Below are 19,372 nucleotides of genomic sequence, written 5' to 3' on the forward strand. Positions count from 1 at the left end.
AGTGTAGTAATATTAAAAGGCAGGATAGTTTTAGAAATTAGGAAAAGCAGTTCATCTGTAGAAACATTGTTCAAGGACTTTAGTTTCATTTTTTACAACCATAGAGTTGCTACTAATTTTAAGGGAAATGAATTATTTTTGTAATACAGGTTTATATTCTGTCTAGTCCTTGAGCTTCCCTGGTGGCTCAGATGGTAAAGCGTCTGCCTGCGATGTGGGAGACCCAGGTTCAATCCCTGGGTTGGGAAGATCCCCTGGAGAAGGAAATGGCAACCCACTTCAGTACTCTCACCTGGAAAATTCCATGGACTGAGGAGCCTGGTAGACTACAGTCCATGGGGTCACAAAGAGTCAGACATGACTGAGTGACTTCACAATCCTTGTAATACAACTAAATCTTGATTGTTGTAGTATTGATGATTTGACTTATGAGCTATCCAGGACCTTTTATTTCTTCTTACCTATTTGCTTTGATCCACTTTCCTGTTCTAAATACTTTCACCAAACAATTATCAGAAAAATTAGCAGAGAAAAATAAGAAAGAGAGTAGAGGAATAAATTGAAGGAGAAGGAAATAGAACAAACACTCAAGCTGCCGATGAAATTTTTTCCATTAGCACAAATAATCATGAATTTAGGAGTAACTTTTATAGAAGGACTTAAAGTGATTGCCATAATAATCCCTAATGTTTTAGTTTTAATGCTATATTTATATATAAACAAACATAATCAAAGTAATCAGGTATTTTATATAATCAAGTATTACAAAATTTACATCAACCTTTGAATTTCTGGGTTTGAAAAGCCATCTATTGCTATATGGATTTGGTGCTCTTTTGATGTTGCATAACAAAAAAATATATTTGTTTTCTCTATTTTATGAAGCTTTATCCTATAAAATATAATTTCTCTGCAATGAGATTAGATGCAGTCAGCGGCTTGAGGACCCAATTTACCTACTGAAAAAAGCCTAAGTTCTCCTTGATTTGTTTTTATCTTCTCTCCAGTGGTTAATGCACATTTTGAATAGTCATGGCTGTTAAAGTAAGACTTATATACGGTTTTGTTAGTGCAATATATGAAAATGTGGACATTATATTACTATGAGTAATAGTAATGCTTATGATAATGTGGTGTAAGACTTTAAAATAAATTTTTTGTCCTTATATTTCATATTGGAAGCAGTTGTAAAAGTATTAAATATTTTTGGCCCTTCTATTCTGTGCAGTATTTTGAGTCACATCCAATTTAATGACTCTATATTATTATATTCTTCCCCCACCAGAAAGTGAAATAAAGAAAACTACTCTACCCTTTCATAACTACAGCGACATTAATGACAATCTCAATATAAAGGAAGAGAGAGTTTTAGGATACACTTCAAAAAATATATCTTTGGAAGATGAAAGAAGTCAATTGCATTCCAGGAAGAAACGTTTTTTATCATATCCAAGATACGTGGAAGTTATGGTTACAGCTGACTCTAAAATGGTTCATCATCATGGACAGAACTTGCAGCACTACATACTAACTCTGATGTCAATTGTAAGTAAACTTAATAGGTCCTTTGTATTTTCTAAAATGTTTTACATAATATTTTTTCACATTTAATTAAAAATTTCCCCAAACTTTAGATGTAAGCAAATTGTTTACATTTAAGCCAAAATATCTGAATGAAATTTAAATATATAGATGTATAAAGCAAGTGTTGCATTCTGTTACTTGGACAATTTAAAAAAACTAAAACCTTTTAAACAAATCGCCTACAGAAAGTGCTTCAATCTTGATTTCATCACATGAATGACTTCTGCCCCCTAGTGACAGAATTGATCTTCTGCCCTTTGAATCTGAATTTTTAATAGTTTCTGTATAGAAGGAGGGAATACTAATTTTACTACTATTGCATTCACCAAATCAAATTGGGACACATATTTTAAGTTATAAAGGTACTTATGGTAATAAAAGGAGCTCTATTATTAATAGAGCTGCTTTAACAAACTTAGGATGTAAGACGAATCTTAAGATCATGGCCTTCGATCCCATCACTTCATGGCAAATAGTAGGGGAAGAGAAACAGTGGCATATTTTATTTTCTTGAACTCCAAAATCATTGGATGGTGACTGTAGCCTTGAAATTAAAAGACATTTGCTCCTTGGAAGAAAAGCTATGACAGACCCAGACAGTGTATTAAAAAGCAGAGACTTTTTAATCTTTTTATCACTTTGCTAACGAAAGTCCATAAAGTCATAGCTATGGTTTTTCAGGAGTCATGTATGGATGTGCGAGTTGGACCGTAAAGTATGAGTGCTGAAGAATTGATGCTTTCAAACTGTGGTGCTGGAGAAGATTCTTGAGAGTCCCTTGGATAGCAAGGAGATCAAACCAGTCAATCCTAAAGGAAATTAACCTTGAATATTCATTAGAAGGACTGATGCTGAAGCTGAAGCTCCAATAATTTGGCCACCTGCTATGAAGAGCCAACTTGTTGGAAAAGACTCTGATGCTGAGAAAGATTGAGGGCCAGAGGAAAGAGGGTGACAGAAGATGAGGTGGTTGGATGGCATCATGGACTCAACAGTCATGAGTTTGAGCAAACTCAGGGAGAGAGTGAAGGACCAGGAAGCCTGGTCGCAGAGTCAGACACAAGAGTCAGTCAGCCACTTAGTGACTGAGCAGCAACAACGAACAGTAAGAGCACAGTAACTATAAGCACTTTTGATCTGATGTTAACGTCTCTGTTGAGCAGTGGTGGCATATGGATAGATTTCTAGTGCTACTGAAGAGCACCAGTTCTGCTGGTGGCAGCACTTATATACACTAAAGTACATAGGCACACATACACGTATGTACGGGCTTCCCTGGTGGCTCAGATGGTGAAGAACCTGCCTCCAGTGCAGGAGACCCAGGTTTGATTTCCAGGTGGGAGAGATCCCTTGGAGAAGATCCCCTGGAAAAGGGAATGGCTCCCCACTCCAGTATTCTTGCCTGGAGAATTCCATGGCCAGAGGAGCCTGGTGGGCTTCAGTCCATGGGGTCAAACACAGTCGGACACAACTGAGGGACTAACACTCACACACAAATATATACACACATGTACCTACTGTCTGGGACGTTCCTGGATTAAGTCCTGTTCTTTTGAAGTAACTGCTGAAAGCAGCTCTTTCATGCTCAGGAGTATCTTGGTTTAGCTGATGAAATTTATAGTTTCCTCTGTTTATACACATTCAGGATATTGGATCATATCTCATATTCACAGGGAGGGAATTCAGGTCTGCTTGGCTGGAAAGATGGGACCTGGACACATCTATTATAAATTTCACTTAGCAAGAACTTTCCGATCAACTTCATTGTGACTGAAAACATCCTAAGACCTTGTTATTTTCCTTACATACAGCATTTTATCTTAAATTCTTATACGTGCTGGGAATACATTGCTTCTGCTGCCTAAACAAAGGATCTGGTATGAAATGAGCACTCAATAGTTAGCAAAAGAATACGTAAATAAATGATTAAGGTAATACTTTTTTCAGAATAAGTGACGTTATAATGGGCAACAAACATATCATCTAAAATGATGCTTTGAAATTTGTGCAGTGTAGATGTGTTTTATTTACTTGAATTGAATTTTTAAAGTGACAACACAGCTCTACATACAGATTTATCCTGATTACTTTTTAACCTCTGAATCTGAAGTAACTTTCTAGATGTATATAATTATCTACATGTATAATTATTTAGATACTGGTATGGCATGCTCCAGAGAAGGCGATAGCACCCCACTCCAGTACTCTTGCCTGGAAAATCCCATGGATGGAGGAGCCTGGTGGGCTGTAGTCCATGGGGTCCGAAGAGTCAGACACGACTGAGCAACTTCACTTTCACTTTTCACTTTCATGCATTGGAGAAGGAAATGGCAACCCACTCCAGTGTTCTTGCCTGGAGAATCCCAGGGACAGGGGAGCCTGGTGGGCTGCCGCCTATGGGGTCGCACAGAGTCGGACATGACTGAAGTGACTTAGCAGCAGCAGCAGCAGTGGCATGCTCATTGTGAAGGGATTCTAATGAGAACATGGAGGATGCTGATTGATATATAGGAAATTATATCATTTATATGGAATAGTGTGGGTTAAACTTGGAAATTTTATATGGTTGAAGAAGATATTCATTAAGAAAATTGGGAAGGTGATAGAGATAGTGAAGAAAATTACTAGATTTTATAAGTACAGCAGGTTTTGATGTTAAATGACAACTTCCGTATCAGTGCTTTGGAAATACTGACTCTAAGAGGTAAAGGAACACAAAAGTAATTTTTGAATAACTACATACAGTTTTGATGATGGTACCATCCTCGGAAAAGTTTTGTCATATGTATTTTATGATTAAAATCATTATAATCACAGTATCAATTAGAAGATATTGTGATGTACCTTGTGAAGTTGTCCATGGGGGTTTTAAAACCAGAGTTCATGAATGACAAAGTCAACCTTCTGCCATCATGGAAAGTAAATCTGGTTCTGAGATTGCTTGAAGCCACAGACCTATGCATGCCCGTACCATTCCCTAGATGTTTAATTCCATTAGGAGAGCCCATTTCAGTTAAGATGAAGTGTTCGTAGATGCTGTCAGTTAATCTGTGTTTAGCTTTCATTCACAGGGAAATATTGCCACAGTTGAGGAATAGGAGGATATTCCAAGTATAGATGTTGTTGTTTAGTTACTAAGTCATGTCTGACTCTTTTGCAACCCCATGGACTATAGGAGGAAATATTTAGGAGGATAAATCTCCCTTTTGAGGTAAGTTTGGTTTTATACATACTTTCTTTCTTCTTCAGAGGTCCGATTTCAGATGACTTCAGATTACCTGGGTTTTTTGTTTTCTCTATTCCTTTTTTCTTTCATTAAGTGTTTAAATAAGGATATTGGAGAAGGCGATGGCACCCCACTCCAGTACTCTTGCCTGTAAAATCCCATGGATGGAGGAGCCTGGTAGGCTGCAGTCCATGGGGTCACTAAGAGTCGCACACGACCCAGCGACTTCCCTTTCACTTTTCACTTTCATGCATTGGAGAAGGAAATGGCAACCCACTCCAGTGTTCTTGCCTGGAGAGTCCCAGGGAAGGGGGAGCCTGGTGGATTGCCGTCATGGGGTCACACAGAGTTGGACAGGACTGAAGTGACTTAGTAGCATAGGAAAGTCAGCAGACTTTATGATTTTAGACATGCATTGTTATTTTATTAGTTAACAATAGTGGCTGTAGCTATATTTGTAGATGTAAACCATATTAAAGGTAAAGAGAAACTTGGAGAAAATCAATAGACTTGTTTTGCTTGGGAATTTCTTAGTTTTAGTATTAAAAATCTTATATCCCTAGAAATCCCTCAGTCCTAAGCAGACAGGGACAGTTGGTCACACTACATGGGGACTTGTCAAATATAATCCAGCTTGTTTTATCTGCACTTGTGAAGTCCATTTCCATATTGCTCTAAAGAAGTAAGAGGAATGCTGTCTCCCCAAAACTGTCTCCAAATGTTGCCAGTTGAAGAAGAAGCCATTCAAGTTTTGTGTATGTCCTGAGTTTTAAAGAGACATTAACTGTATTTATTCAGACACACTTGGTGTATTGGTAATATTTTTTGGTCATAGTAACTTAGGAAAAAGACAAGAACATGTGATTTACACCTGGAATATGATTGAGAGTCATTTAAAGAAAAGTTCAAAGTGACGAAAGAGATTTTGTGTTGAGCTCCAGATATAGTGAGGGAGACTGCCGAATGCTTTCAGCATTGAGCAGATAGATTGTATACATACTTTAGAGAGGGGTTATCTACCTTAACTCATCCCATACAAAGTAAACAATTCTGCAGTCTTCTCAAACTTTTCCTTTTCTTTCAACATTTTAACAATAGCTGAGTGCAGTGGATATAGAAATAATGTGTGATTTAATTCACCTTTTAGAGTGCTTTACTCATGTTGTAAAAATAGCTTAGTGATCTCAATTCAAAGAGTTTCTAGAAATAACATTAAAATTAGCTGGGAAAAGCACATTTGTGGTGTATAGTGTACCTAATGAAATAAGTGTGTGTTAAATGAGCAGAGATGTTCAACTTTTCGCTACTCTAAAATTTTTCCTTAGAGAATTTGGGTGATATTATCAGGTTAAAATGTCATTTTAAATTCATTATTAAAGTATTAAGTAGTATTTAAATTAGGAAAATTACTTTTTACAGCAGATTTATTTTGATATGCAATGACTTACTGTTTAATAAACCTTGGAAATATTGTCAGAAGCCTCCACACTCCTTTTGTTTACAAAGTTTGATTTGATAATATTCACCTTGTTACAGATTTAATAATGTAAATCTCAAGAGCATCATTTTTCAGGAATTAGCCCTATTTTTAAAAACACAGTTGCTATTAGAAGCAGTTATCAACTAGAAAGTTTTACCTACATTACGTTGCCTTAATATCATTGCTTTCAATTCTTTGAGTTGTCTTTACTGATGTTATTTAGGATGGGGAAAATTTTCAACCGCATTAGAATAAAAACTAATGATTTGCTTTCGTACATCACATTCAACCATTTTATGTTACCTTTTCCTTCAACTCAGTGCTCTACCTGTTCTTAATTCTTTGCATATATTTTCTTTGGACATATGTGGAATGTCATTTTCTAACTTAAAAACAATAACATCTTTCTAATGAGTAAGGATCTATGTAACAAAATCTGTTCACTTTGCTAAAATCAGTTTTTTATAGATAACTTCAAAGGTGAAGGTGGTCAGAAGGTACAAATAGCCAGTTATAAGATAAATAACTCCTGGGGAATGTAATGTACAGCATGGTGACTATAGTTAGCAACACTGTATTTTGTATTGGAAAGTTGCTAAGAGAGTAGATCTAAAAAGTCCTTATTAGAAAAAAAAAATACAACTATATATGGTGATGAGTGTTAACTAAACTTATTGTAGTGGTCATTTGTAATACACACACACATACACACATATATATCAAATCATTGTATATCTACAACTAATATACTGATATATGTCAATTATCTTAATTTTTTTAAATGGCTTTAAAAAAAAGGTGGTCTCTAAACATGCCATTTATGAACATTTGCTGAAGCTGTGTTTCAAAATAGTAGTCAGTTAATAGAGATATAATTTGTATATTGCATGAACTGTATGTTGCCTGAGATTTTCTTAAAATATTTAAACAATTTATAGCATTTCTTTTCCTTTTGCTAATTATCTATGAAGCAATGTTTACTATTTTATGAGGCCTGTAAATCAATATGAATTCTATATGCCAAGGGAAAAAAAAAATCACTTACAGGATAAAGGATTGAACACATTTTAATTGGATCAATAAAAGTCCAAATGCATAGCACTCTAAAATGGAGTGATTACAATTATATATAATAATATTACATGGTTTTATAGAACAGAAAATATACCTTAGTAATCTGATCTAGTATTTTCTACAGTATAGTCTGTGGAGTGGGATACTAGTCCTGTGGTTTGTTGATGGAGGGGAAAAGAGAATTTGGCCAGGCAGTTGAGTAAGAAGCTGCATATAATAAATACCTCTCGTACATTTAATATTTACGCATGTCAAGACTAGTCAAGGCTAGTCAAGACTTAGCCTAGCCAAGACTCCATGAAGAGTTATCCATGGAGTTATCCACTCCAAGATACCCATGAAGATATCTTTTTACTCAACTTTTCTCCAACTGTGGAATAATTTTTTTTCTTTAGAACAAATGTCCTCACACCCTTTTCCCAACAGCTTCTGGTGAATACTAATCCAATACACCAAGGCATTGTGACCAAGGGTGCTTGGTGCTCAGTGTGGTGGGGGGTATTGAGATAAAAAGTAGATAAATCTATTTCCAGAGCTGGACAACTGGCTTGTAACTAGTAAGAGCCAGAGCTGAAATCTAGGTCTCCTGTCTGCGTAGGACTTCTGAGGCCATGGTCAAGTAACTAGCAGGACAGTGTCAGGGGTGGGGCATGAATCACGTCAGGGTCTAAAATAACGTTTGCGCCAAGAGCTATTTAGGAAGTACTTAGGGTAGAGTGCTGAAATTTCATAAGATCAGGCAAAGTAGTCAGAGCTGAAGCTAGACTACCTCGGGTGGAAATTACTCTGTTGCTCCCAGCCGCCTAACCTTGAGTGTGTTATGAATTTCTCCATACCTTAATTTTCTTATATGTAAAATGGACACAGTAGTCTCCAGCTTATAAAATTTGTTGAGAATTATTAAATGAATTAATACATTTAAAACTTAGATCACATCTGACACACAGTAAATATTCAATAAATATTATTTCTAGTTATGTATTTACGAGGAAGTTGCAAACATGATACCCTATCATTGTGGTGGCCTATTATGGGGTGGCAGTTTTAGGGATAAGAGAAGCATGTTGTCATGATAATTAGGAAAGCTTCTGAAATAACAAGTAGGCCTTCTGATCACTTACCCGCCTGATTCACCATTCAGCTTAATTGAACAGTTATTCAATAAAAGCACCTTTAAATATCCAAATACTGTAAAAAATATATATGTATAGGGTGTGAGCACATAGATTATAAAGGTCAATACATAAAACAGTAAGAAGTAAGTGTCTACAATTAAATAAGCAAAATGACCTTGAAGAGACATGCCGTTTAATTTTAATTAATTTTTGTTGGAGTGTATTTACTTTACACTGTTGTGCAACAATGTGAACCAGCTATCTGTATACATACATCCCCACCCTCTAGAGCCTCCCTCTCAACCCCTACCGTCCCACTCTTCTAGGTTGTCACAGAGCGCTGAACTGAACTCTCTATGCTATCTTCCCACCAGCTTATCTGTTTTACACACGGAATTATATATAGAAACATGACATTTTAGTGTTTTTATATACACTTAGAAAATACCATCCTCAGGATTTTTTGGGGGCATATATGAATAATTATTTAAACTGAACCATCTGTGTCTTTTACCCCTGGAAGACTGAATTTTTAATGGCATTAGGTAAGCCAGTAGATATTTAATAAATATTGAAAGAGATAAAACTGTGAAGCTTTTGGATCCTTTGCTTTCAATTTGCCATTTTGTGATAACTAATTTGAAACACATGAACTAGAATAAATATTATGTATAACATATGCCTTTTCTTCTGAATAATAGCTGTCATTGATCACTGTGACCCAGACCCTGATTTAAATGCTTTTCTTTACAGTAACTAGTGTTCTTTATTTTTTATTGTTGTTGCTTTTGTTTGTTTTTAATTGGAGTATAATTGCTTTATGAGGTTTTGTTGGTTTCTGCTGTACAATGAAGTGAATGGGCTATATGTGTGTATATATATCCCCTCCCTCTTGAGCCTCCCTCCCACCACTCCCTCCTGCCCCTCTAGGTCATCACAGAGCACTGAGCTGAGCTCCTTGTGCCAGACAGCAACTGGCCACTCGCTATCTGTTTTACAGGAAGTGTATGCGTGCCAGTGCCGCTCTCTTGGTTTGTCTCACCCTCTCCTCTCCATTGCCCGCCCCGCCATGTCCAGAAGTCTGTTCTCTATGTCCATGCCTCTATTCCTGCCCTGAAAATAGGTTCATCAGCGCTATTTTTCTAGTGATCTAAATGCTTGCTGTACACCATCGCATTTAATCTTTATGGCAGCCTGGTAATTAGGTGTTATCAACAAGTGTCAGTTAACATTGGAATTAAAAGGACTCTACTTCATAACATTGCCCATCTTGCATAATTACTCAAATTATTTTTTTTTCCTAAAGTTAAATTTTAAAAGATATTTTGCTGAAGTAATATATTTTAAAAAACAGTATCAGAACACTGGGAACGTGTTTCTAAATTCTAGCTGGTTGCTTGGCCTCTTGTCAATCAAGGTGCCGCATCTGTTTTCTTCTGAAACTGAAAACATTTTTGTGGTTATTTTATAGTTTATATTGTATATCCAGATTGTCATTTGTAGGCAGCACATTTCAGGCAATGCGTAGAGAAATTAGCCATTTAGATACTTCACAGTGCCTAAGCTTTTATCTCTGGAGGACCAGGAATGCATGCTGGCCAGTGGCAAGTCTTCGCAATTGGCTTTCATTAAAAGAGCCTTTGTGCTTGCCTTTGAGGTGCTTTGTTTACCTTCTAGTTTGACTTAGGGAAGCATCTACTTTTAACCTCACATGGTCAGAGGATAACTCAGAAGGCATACATATGGGTATACTTTGTTTTTTTACAATAGATGCTCATTTTCCATGTAACTCTCTCTATATTAGTTCAGCCATAGATTTTTCCACAGGTGCCGTTTTAAAGTGAGCAATACTGCAATACTAGCCAACCAGTGTGAAATTGCCAGTCATCTGCCTGTCTCTGTTTAACTGAACTCTTAACTCCACTGGGGTGACCATCTCTCTTGCCAAAAAATGCTAGAACAAAAGGCATCACTGCAGGTAAAGATGGTCAATCTGTGCTTGTGGTTGTACAGCTAAAACAATAGGAAAAATGCTAGAAACTTTATTTAAGTTCATGCTGACCTACAGAGTCAGCATTTCCAGAGATGCTTTTGGGTCTGGTTCTGATGGTTCTCATGTTATTCATTATGTTGAAGCAACTTTGGGTGATAGGATCAGAGCTCCACTATTGGTACTTCTAGGAAACTGTAAGCTCCACAAGATCAGGGATCATATTCTCTTCCCTGTCTCTGGGTCTGTAGCCAATAAAGGAAGGAATATTTGCTGAATATTAATTAAATAAATGAAAGAAGTAGCACCTCCTGAAGGAACTGCTGTCTTGGTTTGGGCAGTGGTCCAGGAGATGGTGATCCACATTCAGAAGCAATTTTCATGGCATGGGTGGCCCAGCTCCAGAAAGATATATCTCTACAGAAATCCTAGGCAGAGGTGTTGGTCATGGAATACACTCTTGCTGTCTGGCAACCTCCATGGTGGCTGTAAGAGGAGGATATTAATTGGTGAATTGTACAACACTTTCACTATCAGTCACAAACTGAGCCCATGCAGAGTCCCTTGTAGCGTGGCATTCTCCAGTTTTGGAGAGTAGAAGACCAGATTGTGACCTATGACTTCTTCTGTGGCTGTTTGTTGACTCGATGGACATGAGTTTGAGGAAGCTCCAGGAGTTGATGATAATACAGGGAAGCCTGGTGTGCTGCAGTCCATGGGGTCACAAAGAGTTGGACATGACTGAGTGACTGAACTGAACTAATGACTCTTTGTAATTCTTGATGAATTTGTCTTCATGGATTCTAATGGTGCTAAGCAATTAAAAACCATAAGCATATTCAGAATTGAAAATACCCAGTCATGGCAAGAAAGATTAGGTAAAACTACCAAAGAACAGGTAAAATTTATGTGTTTATTTTTATGGAGTATTTTGGTCACATAGATTGTGGATTGTGACACAGAATAGAGTGAATTTTTTTGCTGAATCATCTAGAACAGTATTTCCAAGCCCCAATCCATATTCACATGCCTTGAAGATCTTATTAAACTAAAGATTCTGACTCACTTGTCCAGGTGGGGCCTGAGAGTTTGTATTTCTAATCAGCTCTATGTGATATGGATGCTGCTGATCAATGGATTAATCTCAGTAACAAGATTAAGGATACTGTTTCTCAAACTTGGCTTCACATTGGAATCAGAAAAATGCCAGGGAGTTTTAAAAGATACTGATGCCTGTGTCTCAACCCTAGAGCTTCTGATTTCATTGAGGAGGGGGGATGTGGCCTGAGCTTTAAGGTTTATGAAAAGCTCCCTAGGAGATACCAGTGTGCAAATGAGTTGGAGAATTGATGCTGTCAGATTGGTTTTAATTTCCTTTTGAGAAAAAAAATATTGATTTTAGGCATCAAATCTTATACTTTTTCCTTGCAGGTTGCAGCAATCTACAAGGACTCAAGTATTGGAAATCTTATAAACATAGTAATTGTAAAATTAGTTATAATTCATGATGAGCAGGTAAGAAACAGTTCTAAAACTAATATTCCTGGTTGTAGTAGGCTCTTAGGAGGAATATATGTATGTAGATCATGAAATGGGATAGTTGAAAAACATGTTAAAAATCTTGATTCGGAAAGCAATGAGGTTGACTTTTTCCATCATGATGGAAATGAAATGACAACAGAGGAAGTCACAGCAAGTCATAAACAATTTAAAAAGTTAAGGTTGAAAACAATCAGATACTCACTTTTTATAAGTCTACTGTTAGATTTAAAATATGATCATTTTTAGAAATTAGTTTTTTTTTATCTGAAATATTGGATGCTTACATTGAGAAGCATCTAATTCAGTTCTGTTTTGATCACAATGTTTTAAGGATTGCTAAAATATGTTTGAGGTATGAGGGAGCAATGAAGTGACTTCTTCATTTGCCTATAAAAATGCTATTTAATGAACTGCATAAACACTGACAAGTTTGGAAGGGAGAGGACATGAATGTTTTGATGTAATTGTTGAATTGCTGCTTTTTTGTGTGTAGGAAGGACCAGTCATCAGTTTTAATGCAGCTACCACGTTACGCAACTTCTGTTTGTGGCAACAGACTCAGAATGTTCTTGACGATGCCCACCCATCCCACCATGATACTGCTGTTCTTATCACAAGGTACAGTTCTAGGAATAACCCTTCCAATGAAATTGTTTACCCTTTGTCTCCTGCATGATTACTAATACTTCTTGTTACCTTAATTCTTTATCAGTAGTACATAGTAGTGTTCTATGAGAACTTGTATTACGAAAGATACCCTTGAATGAAAGCATTCTTCTGTTTCTTTCAGACCAGAACACTGGCCTGATTCCTTAGGAAATTAGCAGCATTAGGTTGCTAAGTAATGGCTTGACCTAAACAAAATGATTTCCTTAGTATGTTAGTGACAGAATAACAGAATTAGGAAAATTATTTGAAAATTAACATAGTTATGGAACTGGGAATGCATTTTGTTTCTTCCCTATTTGACCTTCCAATTGCTTGGAAAAGAAAGCCTCTGAATTTATTTTGGACTCCTTATACTTTAAAAAAGCCCTATCTGCTCTGTGTTTTGTTGCTCAGTTTGTATCTTAATTACTGGGCTGCTTTTGCTAAGCTTTTTTCTCAACCCTATTTATTTAAATGAAAAACAGCTATTGTTATAAAATGATTATTTTATAAGTACATTGTTAATTCACACTGTTGTTTCAGCCACCGTCATGGTATAAGAATCCCAGGTTTGTAGTTTGTTTTGCTTGGTTGGTTGGCCAAAAGGGAAAAAAATCTTTTGCTTGAAGGTCAGATTCAGAGAAATTTTGACTTTCTAGAACCCTGAAATGAAAATCTTCAGTCAGTGTAAAACAACTGACATAGTCCATGTGCTTTATCTCTTTTCCAAACTAAAGCAGAATTGCTCACATTTATACACTGTATTCTAATGCCCTAGGTTATGGCTAGAGATAACAGATTAAAATAGGAGGGAAGAAAAGGGCTCTAAGAGGAGGCCGCGGGGAAAGAGACTAGAGAATTGTCATATTGAATGGTTAGAGACCGAGTAATGCAGAAGCAAAAAGTTTAAGCAACTTGGTAACATTTGAGAACATCATTATTTTGCAGCAGAGAATAATAGCTTTATAATCATGTTGCTTTATAATAGTTCTTTATAATAGTTCATGTAGCTTTATAATAGTTCATAATCATGTTGAAACATCAAGAAAAGAGTATTACATATACTACTGCAAAGGTAAAGGCAGGGAGGTGAAAAATACATTAAGAAAGCTTTTCATTGAAATTGATTAAGCTCCAGCTGTTTATAGCAGTCACTTTTATACTGTACCTATTTGCTTATTGGTATGCAAAAATGGTGCATTACTCTAGGTTTAAACTTACTGAGAGCTTGAGAGAACTAGATCTTAGAAGTCAATTTAGGGCAAGAGATATGTCAAAATTAAAGCTTCTTTGTCTTTGCTTTGGCGTGTTGCAAAAATATTTTCTAAAAATGCTTCAAAATCTTTTGTTTTAAGGGAAGACATTTGTGGAGCTAGAGAGAAATGTGACACATTAGGTGAGTTATTTTGTAAATATAGCTTATATAATTGTTTACTGAATTATTTAGGATGATGTTTAGATTATCTTTCTCTTAATTTACATATTAATCATTTTGTTTAGTTGTCTTGATTAATGATTATAGTGTCACTATTATTTGATTTTTGCTTGTATAAGTTTTAAAGAATACTAGGAACTACTATTTATATAACAATTACTAAATATCAAGTGCTGTGCAAAGCTTAACATATTTAAAGTATTTTATTTATTTTTTAAAGTATTTTATTTATTTATTTTTTTTTAAAGTATTTTATTATGTATCATTTGATCCATACAAAATAGTACATAATAACTTATATGCAAATATAAAGCAAGAAAAATAAAATGAATAGCCATGAATTCACTATCTGATTTATGAATTAGATTTAAGAATTAGAAATTTAGAAGTACTGTTCTATGGCCTGTGCTAAGTCCTTTTTCTATCCCTTGCATTTTCCCAAGAGATAATCAGCTGCATAAATGTTGTATGTGCCAGTTCCTTCCATTTTTTTGAAAAATAGTTTTATAGCACATGTATGTATTCTTAAAAGAAATTGCTTAATTATGCTTATTTTTGAGCTTTAGTTCATGCATTTTCACTATTACATAATATTTCAACCATGGTTCACATATCTTTATTCTGTCAGTGAATGCTTGGGCTGATTTCAGCTTTTTTCTATTAGGAACTTTATTATAAGACCCTAAGATATATTCCTAAGATTAGAATTTCTTGTCATTAAGTGTGCTCATGTTCAACTTTATAAGATATACCAAATTATTTTCCAAAGTGGTACCAATTTTCATTTTTTATCAATAGTGTTTAACCATTCCTTTTGATTATATTCTTATCAATACAAGAATCTTCAAATTTCTCATTTTTGCCAATCTTAATTTAATATATTTCATTAGGGTAGTAATTTTCAGTTCCCTGGAGTCTGGGCATCTTTTTATATATTTACTAGCCATTTATATATCTTTTCTGAGAGGAATGAAATAAGTGAAAAAAAGTTGCCTGTTTTTCTGCTGTAGTACTTTTCATTTTCTTACGCCTTTTAGTGTTCTTTATAACTTCTTGATACCAAACCCTTTTTAGATCATATGTATTGTAAATATCTCTTAATGATTAGTTTCTTAATGATTATTGTTGTGTTTGTATGAAAATGTATACTGTAGCTGAATTTATAATTTTAGAGTTAGAAATTTTATGTCTTATTAATGAAATTATAGCCTTCTAAGTATTCTGTAGTGCAAAATCTGAATGTATTATTCTGTTTCCTTATTACTATTTGAATTTTTTTGATACGGTATCAAATAAGGATCCAGTTTTGTAAGATTCTTTTCTGTGTGGATATCCAGTTTCCTGAGATCATGTTTTGATTAGTTTCCTAGAATCTGCAGTGCCTTTCCTTAGAATCTGCAGTGTCACATATAAAATTTCTGTTTGCACTGGCATGTGCAAACATCCTGCTATTTCATTAATCAATACTTTTTATTTAGTTCATCTACCAATTCCATAAATTCAAATTATATAGCTCTATAATAAATCATCATAATTCATAGAGTATATACTCTATCTAATTTTCTTCAAGAGTTTGTGGCTATTCTTGGACCTATGATCTCCTATAAAATTTTAGTATGTTAAGTCATTATGAAACAGTTATCTATTTGTGAACATCTTTTAAAATATTTTTTAGTAATACGTATTTTTTTTTAGTTTATTGTGCCCAACTTTCATTTACCTCTTTTATTAGTATATTGGTGTATGATGTTGATTGATAGAAATATAATAAATTATTTGGATTATTGATTTTAAATATAGACACCTGATTAATTAATTAATCTCATAATTTACCTGTGGGCATTTATATCATTGTAAATTATGGCTGTTATTCTTTTCCCTTCTTCAATCCTTATAATATTCTTTCCTTTTTTAAAATCTTTTTCTTTTCCTTTTTTTTTTTTTGTCTTAAAGTAAGGTAAAAACCTTGTTGAATAGAAATGATGATGATAGCCTTTTTTCCCTTGATTTTAAAGGGAATATTTGTAAAGTTTCACCATTAGGAATATTTGCCACAAGTTCTTCTTGGCTGATAAACTTACCATAATTTTCTGAAACTTAGAAAATGTATACTTTTTATTAAAAATTTTTGCAGATCTAGAAGTGATCATATGATTATTTTAATCTTATGAATTCCTTTTATGAGTTTTGTAACACTGAACCAATCTTGATTAAGGTTTTTTCCTTTTTGTTTGTTTGTTTCTAAACACACCACTAGATTTCATTCCATGCATATATTTTCAGGACTGAAATGACATTCCTTTGATTCTATTTCTCTGATTTTGACACTGTGAGGAGAGAGCAAATTAGCCAAGATGGCCCGGTCAGGCTCTCTCACCGCACGTTTTGTAAATAATAACTATGTAACAGCTGAGATCACTTATAGCGCTGCGCATGGGCATCACGAGATACTTGCTTGGTCACAAGCTGCTTTGTGCCTTATGCCAGTCAGAGCATCACCACAAGAGCCCTCGCTGCTGTGGAACTGGGGCTACATTGGAGTGGCATCATGGCTATGTTATGTGAGGTTATGCCGCGGCTGTATTACTGCCGCATTATGGTTATGTTGTGGCTGCTGCTACGACTGCTGCGTGAGTCAGGAGAGTGGCTGTGTTATGGCTGCCGTGCCAGCCCAGCGAGAATAAATGTGTCTGTAGTTCCTACGGGTCCTTCCAGCCTCTCAGCTCACGCCTTGTCTAGCCTGGGCTCAGCGAAAAGTGTGGACAGTGTGAACAGCGAGACAGTTGGTGTCATGATTAGGAAGAGCGACACAGATACCAAAGTTTTATTCACCATGCCAAATTTGTTGGGAGTATATATTTTTTCCCATTCTCTGGAAGAGTTTATATAGCGTTGGAGTGATCTATACCTTGAGAGCATGGGAGATCCCACCTAGAAAACCATCTGGGTTTTATCTTTCCTGTGTGGAAATATATTTTACCATTTAATTTCTCCAAGGATAATCAGACTTAAAAGAACATCTTTTTGAATGTGCTTTAAAAACTGTTTTTCTAGATATTATACCATTTCCTTTAGTAGTAAAATTTATAACTTAAATTATTCTCATAGCACTTTCTTTGAAACTCTCTTTATACCTATCTACAAGCCTCATTTTATTTCTGATATTATTTATTTGAATTTCTTTAAATGGCTCAATTTCAATGAAATATTGTCTATTACATTTTTCTTTTTTTAGAGGATCAACTCTCTTTTAATCTCATTTTTATTTCTTTAATTTTTGCTTTCTCTCTCTCATTTTCCCCCAATTTACTTATGTTTGCTTAGCTCACAACCCCCCCAAGTTTTTCTTTTCTAATTTTGTTAAGATTACCCATTTACTTCAAGGTATCATTTTTCTGTGTCCTACATGTTTTTATAGATATTTTCAATGACATTTAAAATTTAAAAATTCTAAGTATATGTAAATCCATCTTGATTTCTTCACTTATTAACTAGACATTAATTTAGAAATGCATTTAAAATTATATGAATGTATCAAGATTTACTGTTTTTTGTTCAATTTCATTGTAGTTGCAGAACATGATCTATATGATACCCATTCTTTGAAGTCTTTTGATATTCCCTGTATGGTCTATTGTTCAGTCACTCAGTCATGTCTGACTTTGTGCGACCCCATGGATTGCAGCACAATAGGCTTCCCTGTCCTTCACCATCTCCCAGAGCTTGCTCAAACTCATGTCCATTGAGTTGGTGACGTCATATAACCATCTCATCCTCTGTCGTCCACTTTTCTTCCTGCCTCTGTATTTCCGAGCATCAGGGTCTTTTCCAATAAGTTGGCTTTTTGTGTCAGGTGGCCAGAGTATTGGAACTTCAGCTTCAGGATCAGTGCTTCCAATGAATACCCAGGACTGATCTCCTTTAGAATGGAGTGGTTGGATCTCCTTGCAGTACAAGGGACTCTCAAGAGACTTCTCCAAAACCTCAGTTCAAAAACATCAATTCTTCAGTGCTCAGCTTTCTTTATGGTACAACTCTCACATCCATACATGACTACTGGAAAAACCATAGCTTTGTTTAGATGGACCTTTGTTGGTAAAGTAATGTCTCTGCTTTTTGAAATGCTGTATAGGTTTGTCATAGCTTTTCTTTCAAGGAGCAAGTATCTTTTAATTTTAAGGCTGCAGTCACCATCTGCAGCGATTTTGGAGCCCAAGAGAATAAAGTCTGTCACTGTTTCCATTGTTTCCCCATCTATTTGCCATGAAGTGGTAGGGCCAGATGCCATGTTCTTAGTTTTTTGAATGTTGAGTTTTAAGCCAACTTTCTCACTCTCCACTTTCACTTTCATCAAGAAGCTTTTTATTTCTTTGCTTTTTGCCATAAGAGTGGTATCATCTGCATATCTGAGGTTATTGATATTTCTCCCAGCAATCTTGATTTCAGCTTGTGCTTCTTCCAGCCTAGCATTTCGCATAATGTACTATGCATATAAGTTAAATAAGCAAGGTGACAATATACAGCCTTGATGTACTCTTCTCAATTTTGAATCAGTCTGTTATTCCATATCCAGTTCTAGCTGTTTCTACTTTATCTGCATACAGGTTTCTCAAAAGACAGATAAGGTAATCTCATTTCCATCTCTTTAAGAATTTTCCACAGTTAGTTGTGATCCGCACAGTCAAAGGCTTTAGTGTATTGAATAAAGCAGAAGTGGATGTTTTTCTGGAATTCTCTTGCTTTTTTTGTGATCCAGCAGATGTTGCCAATTTGGTCTTTGTTCCTCTGCCTTTTCTAAATCCAGTTTTCTATATAAGCTCTCCCTATGTGTACATAAGATGGAGAAGCTCTATATAGTCAGCAAAAATAGGACCAGAAGCTGACTGTGTCTCAGATCATGGACTCCTTATTGCAAAATTCAGGCTTAAGTTGAAGAAAGTAGGGAAAACCACCAAGCCATTCAGGTATGACCTAAATCAAATACCTTTTGATTATATAGTGGAAGTGACAAATAAGATTCAAGGGACTAGATATGATAGGCAGAATGCCTGAAGAACTATGGACAGAGGTTTGTAGCATTGTACAGAAGGCAGTGATCAAGACCATCCCCAAGAAAAAGAAATGCAAAAAAGGCAAATGGTTGTCTAAGAAGGCCTTACAAATATCCGACAAAAGAAGAGAAGAGAGGCAAAGGAGAAAAGGAAAAATATACCCATCTGAATGCAGAGTTCCAGAGAATAGCAAAGAGGGATAAGAAAGCCTTCCTAAGTGAACAATG

The 19,372-nt window shown here is 35.4% G+C and overlaps 1 protein-coding gene and 1 non-coding gene across 2 annotated transcripts in view; both read left to right on the forward strand.

Annotated features, from left to right (window-relative positions):
* ADAMTS20 (ADAM metallopeptidase with thrombospondin type 1 motif 20) overlaps positions 1–19,372 on the forward strand; it is a 198,254-nt gene that overhangs the window by 44,747 nt on the left and 134,135 nt on the right. The window contains exons 4-7 of the mRNA XM_068971096.1: positions 1,286–1,545; positions 11,901–11,984; positions 12,505–12,629; positions 14,015–14,055. Of these exons, the coding sequence (XP_068827197.1) occupies positions 1,286–1,545; positions 11,901–11,984; positions 12,505–12,629; positions 14,015–14,055 (510 nt within the window). The remainder of the gene's footprint in view (positions 1–1,285; positions 1,546–11,900; positions 11,985–12,504; positions 12,630–14,014; positions 14,056–19,372) is intronic.
* On the forward strand, positions 177–248 carry TRNAR-GCG (transfer RNA arginine (anticodon GCG)). The gene has a single exon. It is a non-coding gene; the product is annotated as a tRNA-Arg (tRNA).

Source organism: Capricornis sumatraensis, chromosome 4 (genome assembly GCF_032405125.1).
Source record: "Capricornis sumatraensis isolate serow.1 chromosome 4, serow.2, whole genome shotgun sequence".
NCBI lineage: Eukaryota > Metazoa > Chordata > Mammalia > Artiodactyla > Bovidae > Capricornis > Capricornis sumatraensis.